General features: G+C 39.5%; 1 protein-coding gene across 17 annotated transcripts in view; it reads right to left on the reverse strand.

Moving 5' to 3' along the window:
• The window catches only part of Wnk1 (WNK lysine deficient protein kinase 1), a 142,879-nt gene that overhangs the window by 15,016 nt on the left and 112,178 nt on the right, over positions 1 to 15,685 (reverse strand). For all 17 annotated transcript variants that reach the window (XM_036181379.1, XM_036181372.1, XM_036181371.1 and 14 more), the window contains 9 exons: positions 15,339 to 15,455; positions 14,874 to 15,047; positions 14,492 to 14,549; positions 14,268 to 14,390; positions 11,623 to 13,064; positions 9,002 to 9,085; positions 6,843 to 6,926; positions 5,678 to 5,738; positions 1,782 to 1,846 (listed from right to left, as the gene is read on the reverse strand). In XM_036181379.1, the coding sequence (XP_036037272.1) occupies positions 1,782 to 1,846; positions 5,678 to 5,738; positions 6,843 to 6,926; positions 9,002 to 9,085; positions 11,623 to 13,064; positions 14,268 to 14,390; positions 14,492 to 14,549; positions 14,874 to 15,047; positions 15,339 to 15,455 (2,208 nt within the window). The remainder of the gene's footprint in view (positions 1 to 1,781; positions 1,847 to 5,677; positions 5,739 to 6,842; positions 6,927 to 9,001; positions 9,086 to 11,622; positions 13,065 to 14,267; positions 14,391 to 14,491; positions 14,550 to 14,873; positions 15,048 to 15,338; positions 15,456 to 15,685) is intronic.

The raw sequence follows: 15,685 nt of genomic DNA on the forward strand, positions 1-15,685 counted from the left end.
ATGGAAAAAGAGAATGAAGTAAATTTAAAATGATGTCCCGCCGGGCCGTGGTGGTGCACGCATTTAATCCCAGCACTCGGAAGGCAGAGGCAGGTGGATCTCTGAGTTCGAGGCCAGCCTGGTCTACAGAGCGAGATCCAGGAAAGGCACCAAAGCTACACAGAGAAACCCTATCTTGAAACAACAACAACAACAACAAAAACAAAACCACAAACAAAAACAAACAAATGATGTCCCTGGGGTAGTAGTGCATGACTTTAATCCTAGCACTCCAGAGGTAGAGGCAGGTAGATCTTGGTAAGTTTGAGGCCACCGTGGTCTAAAAAGCAAATTCCAGGCCAGCCATGATTATATAATGAAACCTTTTCTCAGAGAGAGAGACAGACAAAGACAGACAGACAGACACCTGGTATGGATGAGGCTCTTGGTGAGACCCCCAGCACACTTCGGGCAGGTGGGGCAGGGATGACAGTAAAAGGAGGAAGACTAATCCCCAGTGGCCCTGTGGAATCTCTGTTCAGTCTCCTCAATCATTGTCAAGTAAACTCAACACCTATTACACAGGACATCACATCAGTACTGAGACGAGTACATTCTTGTGCCTGCTGAATAAATGATTCACTTTTACCTCTCATGTGACACAATTCTGTAGCTGGAGAGTTTCTCTCCAGGTCCCACCAAGCCACCGCAAAGACAGTATAGGGACAAAGAGAGAGGAGAATGCTGGGAAGTCAAAGGCTGAGGAGGAGACGCTGCCAGCCGCCGCCGCCATGGAAAGCAGATGTTAAGATACCAGTAAGCCACAAGCCACGTGGCAAGGTACAGAGTTATGGAAATGGGTTAATTTAAGATATAAGATCTAGACAGCAAGAAGCCTGCCACGGCCATACAGTTATTAAGTAATATGTCTCTGTGTGTTTACTTGGCTGTGGGACTGGTGGGTGAGAGATTTGTCCGGACTGTGAACCAGGCAGGACCAGGAAAACTTCCGCTACACAACTCAAATTCATGTCTCAGTCAAAACATAAATAACAGGTTATAGGATCTTGAATGTTTCTTATGAATAGATTATATCCAACAGTATTAAACTCCAGATCCCTGCCCCGGCTTGTTCATCATATAAATGCAGCCCATCACAAACTCTTAGAAGTTTGCAAATTAAAATTAATCACCTATAATCTCCAACTCCAAGGACTATCCCAAAAATAATTTTGAAGTGGTTGTGAAAACAGTTTTATATGTACCAAGAGCCAGAAAACTCACTGGTTGGACCAAGTGGGGAATTAAAATGTAGTGTCACTTGATGCTGACTTCACTTTAGGACTGAATACTAAGAAAAATATCTTAAATATGGAAACTATTTTTAGACATAAATGTTTACTATTACTTTTCTTAGTAACAGTAAGGAAAATTATAATAGTATATACATATAAAATAGTAAGGAAAATTATAATAACCAGGAACAGATGGGATGTCTAGGTAAACCAAACAGCAGTTGGGAAAAGGGGCCTAGAAAAGACCATTTAGAGAAGCCTTGAACATGCTACTGAAGTGTCCTACCCCTGAGCATATTCTAATTCTTATTTTACTTTAATTTTGAGAAAGGATCTCACTAAGTTACAAGTCTAGACTTGAATTCACTTTGTCATCCAAGGAAGACCTCCTGCTTCAGGTTCCCAACCAACTATCTGGAAATATAGCCCATGCCACCAGGTTTGGCTAATCATTTTATTATATACCATGGCCCCAAGAGGCCCAGCCAAATGAAATGATCATCTTACCTGAAATCGTCCCATCTTAACAACACCAGCTCCTGAACTAGTTGCTAGGACATGGCCTTCAGTGCCTTGAGAAACAGAAACAAAAAGTAACAGAAGATAGAAGCAAATTACTATCTCTTTCCAATTTCTTTGCAATCTCACCAGAAATGACATTAAAGATCCCTCCCCTTCTCCTTCAAGATAATCTGCTAGCTCAGGCTGACCACAAAACAGCTAAGGATTTGTTTTAAAATTTTCAGTTATTATAATGGTTTGTTTATGATGTCTGTATGTGAGTATGGGCTTGCATGTACAAGGGGACTCTATATTTACAGTGTAGATCCTGGAGACAGAAAGCAAGCAGGTTGTCAGGCTTGCTAAGCAAGCACTTTTAATTTTTGAGTTACCTCACCAAGCAAGATCAGCTTGTAACTTTAAACACACACACACCCCCACACCCCCACACTTACACTTATTTATTTTGTGTGTGTATATGTGTGTACACTTATGGCAGTTGGTTCTCTTTCTCACCTCATGAATCTCAAAGCTTAGACTCGGGTTGACAGGCCTGTCAACAGGAGTCTCTGCCTGTTGAGCCATCGCAGCATATTGGCCTTTCTTCCTATATTCAAATTTGTCTAAGAACTGTCTCTTCTAGAGCTGTGGACCACAACTCTGACAGCTATTACTAAACTGACTTTTTCCAATGAGGCTGAGAAATGCTATTGCTTAATAGTTTTGTTTTGTATTTTTGTTATTAAGTATTTTCATATCATATGTCTTTAATCCTAGCACTTGGGAGGCAGAGGAAGGAGGATCTCTGAGTTCAAAGTCAGCCTAGTCTACAGAGTAAATTCCAAGACAGCCAAGGCTACAAAAAAAACAAACAAAAAACCAAAAAAACCCCCCAATAATAACAAAAAGCATTTTCATATATAAGTTTATTTTTTGTATCACGTGCCAGCCTGTGTTCAATTTTCAGAACTCTTTATATTCATAGTGAGATCCTGTCATTTTAAAAGACTACTACTGCCTACTCTGGGTTGTACATCAGACTTAGTAACTCATTCCTCTGTATTAAGAATTAGAAAACTGTGATTAGTGGGACAAATTCTGCTTACTGTGCTGTGGATATCACTCTGTATAAATAAATTGCTGACTGGGCAGTAGCCAGGCAGGAAGTATAGGTGGGACAAGCATTCTGGGAACAGGAAGGCTTAGTCAGAGAGATGCCGCCATGAAAAGCGAGATGTAAGGTACCGGGTAAGCCACGAGCCACGTGGCAACTTATAGACTAATAGATATGTGTTAATCTAGAATATAAGAACTAGATAACAAGAAGCCTGCTGCTGCCATACAGTTTGTAAGCTATATAAGTCTCTGTGTGTTTACTTGGTTGGGTCTGAGTGGCTGCGGGACTGGTGGGTGAGAGAGATTTGTCCTGACCGTGGGCCAGGCAGGACTGGAGTAAACTCCAGCTACATTACTGACCATTTTCACACATACATTTTATCAGAACATAGCCAAGCTCATCCATGTATTATTAGTTGCTGTTAGTTTGGAATATGATTTCACAGAGACAGTTGACCTGAAAAGCACTTTTAAAAAGTTTAGTATCTGGCCTTAAAAAAGTTTCAATTGGACATGGTAGCACATGCCAATAATTATAGCACCAGAAGGTGGAAGCAGGAGAATCAGGAGTTTAAGATAATCCTTAATCCTTAACTATGTAGTAAGTTCCGGCGATCCTAGGCTACCCTTTCTATTAAAAACAAACAACAACAACAAACCCCCAAATGGTTCTGAACTCTGCTCTAGATAGTGGGGGGGGGGGGGCATAAATACTGTTCTTAAGTATTTTAAGAGGATTTATTATTTTTTAATGTGCCTCAATTATATACTAGAAAATGGGTCTATGATATTTACACACACACACACACACACACACACACTTTTATATTTTCTATAGTGACATGTTAGGATGTTTCATTTAGAATTTTACCTTGGCTTGGCTTTATCAAGATATGACTATACAATTGCCCCAAGCCATGTATTAAAACATCCTATCTTGCCAGGTGTGGAGGCACACACCTTCGTCCCAGCACTCAGGAGGCAGAGGCAGGCAAATCTCTGTAAGTTTGAGGCCGGCCCAGTGTACACAATGAGTTACAGGACAGCCAGGGCTGTGTACAGAGACCCTACCTCAAAAGCAAACAAAACAGCAATAAATCTTGGGACAGGTTTAGAAAGCTATCTTTTCAGAGTTCACATCCCTCCTTCCTGTTTCGTTTCTCTGAGACTAGGGATGACACTGTGGCCCACACTGGAGTGCAGCTCCTGGCAACCTTCTGTCTTAGTTTCCTGAGCTATGGGATTGCACCTACCTTCTGCATTCTGTTTCATTTGGTACTCTCCCCGACACCCTCAAGTAAGTAGATTGAAGGTTTCATTCCCAGCCCTGGTCTAAACATCAGTTTTTATTGTCTATATTCAAGGCAATTGGAAATCTACTTTGTTCATTTTTAGACTTTATAGTGTTTTTTACTGATTTCTAATTTTTTTTTTTTCCCGAGACAGGGTTTCTCTGTATAGCTTTGGTGCCTTTACTGGAACTCACTCTGTAACCCAGGTTGGCCTCGAACTCACAGAAATCTGCCTGCCTCTGCCTCCCGAGTGCTGGGATTAAAGGCATGCATCACCAGCGCCCAGCGATTTCTACTATTTTTATTTTTTTATAGCTTTTTAAAATTAGTTAATTTATTTATTATGTATGCAGGGTACCTGATCTCATTACAGATGGTTGTGAGCTACCATGTGGTTGCTGGGAATTGAACTCAGGACCTCTGGAAGAGCAGTCAGTGCTCTTAACCTCTGAGCCATCTCTCCAGCCCTTAAAGTCTTTCTTTCTTTTTTTTTTTTTTGAGCTGAGGATCGAACCCAGGGCCTTTCGCTTGCTAGGCAAGTGCTCTTCCACTGAGCTAATTCACCAACCCTTCTATTATTTTTAATGAGAGCCAATTCAGAATGCGATTGCCTAGAAAATAAAAATAATAATGTCCAAACTGGTAAATTAGTAACTTTTTTCTTTCTTTTTTTGTGTATTGAGACAAGATTTCTGTCTTAGCCTCCTGAGTGCTGGGATTAAAAGTGTGTGCCACCACTGCCTAGCTTTATCTATGAGCAAATATATATATATATATAAACTAAACAGTCAGTTTTAGAAATGTTAATAAGAGCTGGGCAGTGGTGGCACACACCTTTAATCCCAGCACTCGGGAGGCCGAGACAGGCAGATCTCTGAGTTCAAGACCAGCCTGGTCTACAGAGCAAGATCTAGGAGAGGCACCAAAACTACACAGAGAAACCCTGTCTCGAAAAACCAAAACCAAAACCCAAAAAGAAAGAAATGTTAATAAGTTACCTGTAAATGGACCACCCATTCCTCTTTCTTCCCCCTGAGACAGTGTCTAGCTGTAAAGCAAGCCAGGCTTTACTTTAATTATGTTGCCCAGTCTGGCCTTCTCCTCAAAATTATCCTGCCTCTGCATACAGAGTGCTAAGATTATAGAGGCACATCACTACACTTGGGATTGCAAAATGCTTGTTTGTTTTTTTTTTTCTTTCAAATTTCTTTTTACAAATATACCTGCATTTTAAAATTAATGCCTTATAGTAAGGTTCTTGCCTAGCTAATAACATGATTTTTATGCTATGAAACCACACAATGTTGTATGTTCACTCCAATAAGATTCATTAATCAACTAATATTTCCTCCTCAGTCATGAAAACACATGAATGTTATATTTAACAGCCTAAAGTGCACACCAATCTCAAAGATGTATTTTTTAAATAGTAAACTATATTATCAATTACAGGTAGAACTAGGCTTAATAAAACAAAAGAAGGAGGCGTCTTACCACCCTTTTGAGGCTGTGTTCCTGCTTCTAGAACTGCTGTTGAAGCCATCGTGGACACAGGCTGCAAAACACATACACACAGATACCACAGAATCTTCAGTTTTAATCATTCTTATAACTTTGCCTTGTCATCTTTTCTCTGGTCTATGTAAAATGGCAAAAATATAGTATGTATGATGAGATACTTTTGTTTAATGTGCTGTTTGTTTTTTTTTTAACCTTTTACAACCTAAAGGTGTGAGATATAGATAGGAGGCTTTTAGGAAGAAGCACTGAATCATAACTCTCTACTGCTTTCTTTCTTTTACTCACAGGATTATAAAAGAAAAAGAAAATTGCCAGCAAAAGCAAGAAAAAGGCATTGGATTCCCTGAAGGTTGAGTTACATGCCACTGTGACCTGCTAGGAACTCTACTCTGGCTCTTCTCCAAGAGTAGTAAGTGTACTTAATTGCTGAGCCATCTCTCTAGTCCCTCTAACAAGATATTTAAATAGTGTAGTTTAGATATTTATTGGAATATATATATGGGTTTTTTGAAACAGGGTTTCTCTGTATAGCTCTGGCTCTCTTGGAATTTGCTTTGTACACCAGGCTAGCCTTATAATTCGGAGATCCCCCTGACTCTGTCTCTCAAGTGCTTGGGGTAAAGGCTTGCACTAGTACCACCTGGCTGGAAAGAAGTTTTAACCAAAATATTGTCACAGGGGTTTAACCTTTTCCAAAGCATAAAACACAAAATTCCTAATTGATCTGCAACACAAACAATCTACCCAGAGGTAAAGAAATGAAACAAGTATCTCTGATATCCTTTCCATAGTTACATTAGGGGGTCAGAGTTAATCTTTGATTAATCTGTGCCATTTCTGTTGACAATGAGTGAACAGGAATTAAGGTATTTATAATCTAGATTATAGTTTGTGCTCTAGAAAACACTTTGAAGCAATTTTTATCAAGGCTTTAAAAACTTACACCAACTGGGGTGGTGGTGGCGGCGGCGCATGCCTTTATTTCCAGAACTCAGGAGGCAGAGCCATGTAGATCTCTGTGAGTTCGAGGGCAGCCTAGTCTACAGAGCGAGATCCAGGAAAGGTGCAACGCTACACAGAGAAACACTGTTTCAACCCCCCCCTACCACCACCCCCCAAAAAATTAAAAAAAACTTACACCAACTGCAGAGGTCACTGTAATAGTCTCTGGACTAAGCGTTCTTCTTAATTGAGCATCAAGGTCTTCTAGTGGTTGCTGGGACTTAACAAAAACCAGTTACAGTATTGTAAGTTGTTTAGTAGCTTCAGTCACTATATATATATATATATATATATATATATATATATATATATATATATATATATATATATATTTAACTGATACAGAACATATTATTTTATGCTTTAGATCACAACACAGTATTTCTTGTAGGTGTAACAGGATGATTTATCAAGTTGTCAGTGTATCAGTCCTTAGGAATTTATGCTTTTCTAGCTTCAAAATCATCTTTCTTATCTGCTGTTTAATGTCAGGGAATTTACTGTCTTCTATTTAAAAATACATTCCAAAAAGCGTATCAGAATCTATTGTTAGTTTTTCCCCCGTTCATTTTCTTTCTTTTTTAAAAAAATAAGTTTTTTGCTGTGCAGTTCAGGCTAACTTTCAAGTTACAGTAATCCCCCCCCCCTGGTTTAGTGTCCTGAGTACTTTTACTGCCACGTCAGGCTCCTTCTCAATTTCATACATTTTTCTGGAAACTGCTCTTTCAATAAGAGATAGCATTTACACATCCAGTCACTATCAATGGATATATATTCTATTCTATACTATATTAAGAGTATACTTCCTTTTCTCATTATGGTAGTAAGGAGGATACTATGCCTCACTAGTGTATAACTCAAGTACCTAGTTTTGGCATAAGCTCTAATCCTGCATCTAACCTTGTCATCTTTCTTTTATCCATTAACTCCACATCTTTCTCATTACACTTTACCTTCCCTTAGAAATCTGGATGCTAAGTTATGTGTCTTGCTATGTTTCCTAGTTTGGTCTCAAATTTCTGAGTTCAAGTGATACTCCCAAAGCATGGTAACAGGCTTCTGAATACGTGTTTCTAATGAGAAACAAGCTAAAAAAATACATTCCCAATTTATAGACTTTGCATTACACATCCTTTTCTCTTGAAATTTTATGGCTGGGCTGTGTTCTGTGTAGTGTGTGTTCTCTGTTGGAGTTAATACTCTTGTGGCAGGTTCCTTACCCTATCATGTTCTACTGAAAATGAGGAACAAAGAAGTAGGGATAAATTCATACTGGGCTTCTAATGTAAGCCATCTGTAATACTTTTCTGATACATAATTAAAAATGAATTACAAACATTTCAAATTTACTGGCTATCTCATGTCAGAAGCTTTTTCATGTTTACAATGGATTCAGAACAAGTGCTGTCTAGTGGTAGGGAAAAAAAAAACTTAAATGTTACAGTTAGTAAGTATGAGCATTCTGTACTTCAATTACTTTACTAATGAAATTCTAAATGCATGAGGAAAAACTTGTAAGCCCAAAGGAAAGGTGTCAGTCACCCACGTGCTCCCCACCCTTCTTCCTCTGGACAGGGACTTGCTCTGCTGGCCAAGTCTCCATACTCACTAGTCTTTTACTTGACCCACCCAAGTGGTGGGATTCTAGACCTGTTCTACCAAGCCTGACTCATGGTTCCTTTCTTTAAACAGAGTTAAGCACAGAACTTTAAGGAAAAGTGAACTCGCAAGGTGGGGTGAGGGGTTTCAGAGGTTTGAAGAATGCTGACTTATGGGTCTCTTCTAATTTAGAACTCCCAGGTAAATTCTGACTATAACAACTCTTTATCTATCTCTACAATAGCTTAGAAGCTTTACCTTACTTCCCCCACCGTGTGTGTGTGTGTGTGTGTGTGTGTGTGTGTGTGTGTGATTATATAGTTGTGTGTAGAAACTTGAGGTTGACATTAAGTGTTTTCTTTGACGGCTTTCTACTTTATATATTGTTAGATCTCACACTTGAACCCAGAGCTCACCATCTGACTAGTATAGCCAGATAGTTTATTATTTATTCATTTGTTTGAGGCAGGGTCTCCCTATGTGGCACTGGATGCCTGGAACTCACAGATCCACCTGAATGCTGGGATTAAAAGTATGTGCTACCATGCCAGCCTACCAGACATAGTTTAAAAGAATGGTACTACCAAATCGCATCTGAAAAATAGGGTGGAAGCCAAGATTATGCAGTGGAGAAGTTACACAAATTCTGTGAGGGAAAGCAGGGGAATAGAAAGAAATCTGCCAAGTTAGGCGTACCTGAGTTAGAGAAGGTCCAGGAAAAGGTGTCAGCTGCTCACAGGGTAGAGTACCAGCTGGAAGTTCAGTACCCACTGGTGGCACCTATAATAATGAAGGAAAATTCAAATCCATGAGATATCATTGGTAAAATTATATACTGAAAAGAACATTGCTAATGTGAATACAGAAGAATGAAATAAGAATGTGTCTAGTTATGGCTTACTTCTATCACTTAAGGTATACTGTGCAAGGACATACTATAATAACAGTTATGATAAAATAGCTATGAATCAAATAGTAAAATACAATAAAAGGGAAAATAAAAAGAACAAATTCTTTGTGTCGATAAGAGGTACTACAGCCAGGGGCTGGATAGATGGCTCAGCAGTGAAGAACACTGGTCGAGGGAAGACAGGGAAATCCATGGCTGATATGTAAAATTAAATTATAAAATTAAAAAAAAAAAAAAAAAAAAAAAAAAAAGAGAACACTGGCTGATCTTGCAAAGGTACTAAGTACCTGCAAGCCAGTGGGGCGGCGCACGCCTTTAATCCCAGCACTCAGGAGGCAGAGGCAGGTGGATCTCTGTGAGTTCGAGGCCAGCCTGGTCTACAGAGATCCAGGACAGGCACCAAAACTACACAAAGAAATCCTGTCCCAAAAAAACAAAAAAAAAAAACTACACAAAGAAATCCTGTCCCAAAAAAACAAAAACCAATCAAGGGTCAAGACTCATAATAAAAGGCATAAAAATGTATTACTATAATTTGTTTTGTTTATATAAAGATTATACAGATAGTACCTGACTTAAAATGGCAAGATCCAAAACTTTCTAATTTATAATAGTGCAAAATCAATATATATTCAGTAAAAACTACATTGAATTTTTTGGTTTGGAGACAAGGTCTTGTGATGTAGGTCAGGGTGGCTTGAACTTGTGATCCTACTGCCTCAGTTTCCACAGTGTTAGGATTACATGCATGTACCAATACATCCAGTCAACTTTTGGAAGGATTATAAGTATACCAGCACATCTAGTCAATTTTTGGAAGGTTGAGTTTCTACTGTTATTGACCAGGTTATTCTCAAGTGAAGTCTCCCACTTCAGACTCCTGGTTAAATGAGACTACAGGAACATGCCATCAGGTAAATTTCTAATTCTGCTCTATTGCCAGGATAGCAAAATATGGTATGATACTCTCTTATAATGCTGGAGAGCAGCAATGAACTACAGCTGTCAGCTATTCTCGTTATTATAAGAGTAAAGAAGTGATATTCTGCTGTTTTGTATTGCTAAGCTACATTAGGATGGGATAAAATTATTTCCATTTAGAGTGAATTTACAGGTATATAACCTTATGTATGTGTCAAGAATATCCATATTACTGTAAAAAGAATTCTATAATCAATAAGCAATGGAGAAAGAGGACAGAAATATATAATACAATACCCATCATTCAGCCTTATGACTTTTGGAGCATTAAGAGGCTGAAGACAACAGAATGAGAGGAAGTTTACAACAGCAGAACTAAACACATTCTAGTTATTAGATTTGAAGAATGAGATTATTCTCTTTCATTATATCAATTTTATCAGCTTCCAAGTTTTTATTAACTTCGAATGTTTATCTGTGGAAAGTACAACAAAAAATATTTACTTCATTCTCAGTTGGAAGATGGTAAACTCTTGTCTTGGTAGAACATTTTGTTCCCTTCTGGGATACAGAATTCTTTAACATATATCAATTCAGTAAAAAATTTTTTTCATTAAAGATTTATGTATATCTATGTATGTCTATGTGGAGGTATGTGCACTCTGAATGCAGATGCCTGCAAAGGTCAGAAGAGGTCAGATAGATCCCCTGGTGTTGGATGTATAGGTGGTTGTTAGCCCCTTGCACATGGGCTCTGGGAACCAAACATGGGTCTTCTGAAAGCGCAGTGTGTGCTCTTCAATGATGAGCCACCTTTCCAGCCCTGCTTTTCTTTTGTTTTCTTTTGTTTTTGTTTTTTTTAAATACAAGGTCTCACTCTATAGTCAACCCTGACTTGGAATTCATTATAGTGCCTAATCTCTCTTTGAACTTGTGGTAATTTTCCTACCTCTGTCTTTAAGTGCTGGAGTAATAGGCATGAGGCCTAAGTCCCAGGGAAAAACACCTGTATTTTACCTGATAATTATATATTCTAAGAAAATTGTTCAACATGACCTAAAAACCAAGCCACGTTTACTGTATTTATATCCTAAAACTGCTGTCACTTTAAGACTGAGTGACCAGTTTATATGCCAGGCACCTTTATGACTACATTTTAACTCTCAAGACTGTAGATGGAAGTTCCTGTCCTGACTAGTCCTCCTGTAGCCATTATGCCACAAAGCCATGTGGCAAAACATAAGATTAATAGAAATGCGTTGAATTAAGTTGTAAGAGCTAGCTAGCAAGAAGCCTGAGCCAGACCAAAAAGTTTGTAATCAATATAATCTCTGTGTTTATTTGGAACTAAACGGATGTGAGACCTGGCAGGACAGAAACTTCTGTCTACACAAGACTTAGCTGGAAATGTGGAATTATTGAGGGAGGGAGAGAGGGAGGAAGAAGAATAAACACATTTATTTAGTCATTTCATAATGAATCTTACCACATTCTTAGCTAAAGATGGCTTTGGGGGAGTTGTTCCAGGTTTTGCTCCTGTTGCAGTGCTGACTGGGGCTGAAGCATGTGTGCCTGGGGCAGAAACTTGCCCAGGTGTGCCCACTGGCATAACTGGCAAGCCAGTTGCTCCTAATGGTAAACTCGTTGGTGGTAAGCAAGTACTCGTAGTGGAAGTCATGAGTTTGCTTGGTGCTATAGCAGTGGTGGAGACGCCTGGTGTGACAGTGGTCTCTACTGCTAGAGGTGTATCTAGTGAAACAGAAGCATGCTGAGCTCCAGATGAGCTGTGTTCACTAAAGAGAGATCTGAGCTTTTCCTCCAGAGTCTTTATGTCATCGATCCCAGGAGCTTTGGATTGGGTATCAGCATCCATTTCTAAACAGTGAGTGTGAGGCTGGTTGGGAAGCAAAGCTGGTTGAGGCTGACTATGAATGAGTGTTTGCTGTACAGCAGGCACATTAACAACAGGTTGTACCAAGGGTGGGATATTGGGTATCTGGGGTAATAAAGGTGTAGACGTAGGTCCTGTTGGTTGGGGAAGGACAGGTGTAGAAGCTACAGCTGATGAGGTGACCAAAGGATGCACCACACCAGGCTGAGAAACAGAACTAGACACTGCTGTTCCAGAGGAGGAGGAAGAGGATGGTGCACCAAAGGATAAAGCCAATCCTATTGTACTACTGTGAGATGCCTTGTCTAGTGAGTGTGCACTAACAACCATTGTTTCAGCTAAAGTAGGAGCAGAGGTGCTGCTACTAAGAGGAAGAGATGGCTGTGAAGCTGTGCCTGGGAATGGAGTGCTAGTAGAGACTGATGTCACTATGGCTACCCCAGCAGTACTGCCTGCCATCTGTTGCAACAATACAGTGGGAGGATTAGCATTTGGGGCAGCCACACTACCCACTGTAGTAGCTGAAGTTGTGGAAAATGTTCCAGAAGGAAAACTGCCTGTACTAGAAACAATGCTCCCAGATGTGGGTGCCTGAACTGGCTGAGATGTTGTAGACACTGCAACAACTGCAGGTACTGTAGAACTGGAAACCACACTGGAAAGTGCCGGTGACTCAGACACAGAAAATGTGGTAAGACCACTTGAAGTTATCACACCTGTGCTGGTGGTAACTCCAGCAATGCCTTTTTCAGTGGGCAATGCAGCCTCAGACTGCATTACTGATGTGGAAATGTCAAGAGGACTGCTTGTTATAGGAACTGATACTGATGGTGAGGATGCTGCTACAGTAGGGCCACCAGCAATGCCAGCCAAGAAAGGAGAAAATGTTGGTCCTGTGTGACTGAAATTTGGAGGTGCTGTATTGGGTCCTTCAGTCATCTGCACATGTTTGAGTTCAGAAAAAGCCTGCTGGAGACTTAGGGATGAAGCAGAGTGAGACAAGTTCATTCCAGGGCCCTGAGATGTGGAGGCAGCAACTAGAAAGGAAAACAAAAACAAATAAATTAACTCATTTTAAAAGCAAGGATTCAGAGAGTCTTTGAGGAACCATTATTAAATTATCAACACTGCTATACATCACTAAAATTGGTAACATCTCCCAAGGAAATGACATGCCCTGAAACAGTAAAGTTAAATAGTAGTTTGACCAAGTGAGGCAGCTTATGGATACATATTCCTTGAAAAACCAAACACAAGAGTAACCTAAAAACATAATTTGTTTCTAAACTACTATGTAGGTTCTATTTAGCACATTTGTCCTTTATCTCTTTATTTTGTTTTCTCGTAACAGATCTAGCTGTCTTAAAACTCTTTCTATAGACCAGGCTGGCCCTGAATTCACATTGATCGTTCTGCCTCTGCCCTCTGGAGTGCTGGGATTAAACATGTGTGCCACTATGACTAACATGTTTTTAGTTTATTTATTTTTTGAGACAGAGTCTCACATGTGTGGTGATATTTTGTGGGCTGAAATGTGGTGATATTTTATTTGTATGTTAATAAAGTTTGCCTGGAGATCAGAGGAAATAGCAAGCCGTTTTAAGTAAACACAGAAGTCAGGCAGTGGTAGCACACACCCTTAATCTGATCACTTGGCAGACAGGGTCTCTGTGTGTTCAAGGCCCCACTAGGGAACAGAGTCAAGCATAGTGACACATCCCAGTACCAACCATAGAGACCTGGAGGTCTGTACAGAGAAGCAGTGACAAGGAAGCTGGGCTAAGAGCCAATGAGAGGGCAGAACAGCAAGGCAATAAAAACCTGGGTAGACAGGAAGTCGTGGTGTTTTGGAAGATGCAGGGTTGGTGAGGTAAGGTTGGTTGGTGGCTCTCACTATTTCCCTGATCTCTAAGGCTTTCACCCCTATGTTTGGCTCCGTGTTTTTTATTTAATAAGACCGCTTAGAAATTCGGCTACACACATAGCCACCCAGGCTGACCTCAAACTCATGATCATCCCTTTTCTGTCCCCTGAACAATGGGATCACATACATATGCCCATGTCCAACTCGAGATTTTATTTCAATGCTCTCTATTTTAACTTATGTCCCCTTTCCATGTTACTTTATTATTAAATTTTCTACTTTTCATTTGATCATGAACTACTAAACTTGATCAAGCTTCCACCATATCAGTGATTTGGTGGAAGATTTGTTTAAGTATAGCTGAATCAATCCTTACCTGTATCAGATGTTTCACTGGTGAAAATTTTGGATTCTCGTAACCTACTTTCTGGCACAGGACTCACTATAAACCGTCTTCCAGCAGAATGAACAACTTGTGTTAAAGAACTGCTAGGAACACCTGAATAAAACAAATCACTGAAGTTCATGTATATTGTTATACATGGATGAAGCCTCAAGACCCCATTATTAGCACATACAACTTCTCAAATAAGAACTCACCAATTTGCTGTGGCATGGAAGATACAGCAATTGGTTGTTTGAACTCTCCTTCTAATTTCTACAACAAACAGAAGTAAAATTATTCTCAAATGCAACCTCCATGATTATGCAAAGTAGGGTTGGGGATTTAGATTTAGCTCAGTGGTAGAGCGTTTGCCTAGCAAGCGCAAGTCCCTGGGTTCCGTCCTCAGCTCCAAAAAAGAAAAAAAGAAAAAAAAAAAAGGATCCCTGCTACAGAGCGGGACAGGATCTGTGATTATGCAAAGTAAACTGTCATATTTGATGAGACTATGAATGCTCATTCTCAGTCACAGGAGTAATGTGTGGCAATACTGAACTACTTGAAATAAACAGAACCCAATTATTGGTATAGTGAACCTACCTGAGAACCTGAAAAGCCATAGTCATCCTTTCCTTGAAGACTCTCCAATCCCTGGTCACCCTCAGGCTCCACACTGACATCCTCACTTAGCATTTCATCAGCTTTTTCAATAATTTCCCGTACTTGAGCCACAAAAGACTCTCTCTCTATTGCTAGAATAAAGTCATTGTTCACCTATAAGAAACATGGTATCAATCTATTAGTACATTTCTTACCATTCTTCTATCTATTTCTTACCAGGACTTCTATCTATACATCAGGGGTATAAGACCAAGTACACAGTACTCTTAGACAAAAACACCTCTAAGTTATAGACTATGGGTTAGGTATGCTAGTTTTAAAACAGAAATTAAAATTTACAATTGTCAAAATGAAAGTGGATGACAAAATACTGCATAGTTGCCTAGGATATTTACTTAAGACCAAATACAACAGGAAAATGTGGAATTCCAAATAGAGACATACCATAATTGTTGCTATCTCTTCAGGGTTGTCACCATCTAGGTCAAATTTGAATGTAACCATTTTCCGATTATGAGTTTCTAATTGACATTCTACTACTCGGTCTCCTTTATTTGAAACCTAAAAAGAGAAAGGTAATACAGATCAGATTTATTACTGCATTTGAGAAAACATCTTGTCTTCACTGTTACCACTATTCCTTGAATCTTAAACTGGCAGTAAGGAAATCCTCGAAAAGATCTCAGCCCTCAAGCTCTTTATATCTTCCATTAGCAAAGGAGTCTAGTCTTTTTTCTATTAGTTAAAACTCTGGGCCAGGCGGTGGTGGCGCACGCCTTTAATCCCAGCAC

This window comes from Onychomys torridus, chromosome 3 (genome assembly GCF_903995425.1).
Source record: "Onychomys torridus chromosome 3, mOncTor1.1, whole genome shotgun sequence".
Classification (NCBI taxonomy): domain Eukaryota; kingdom Metazoa; phylum Chordata; class Mammalia; order Rodentia; family Cricetidae; genus Onychomys; species Onychomys torridus.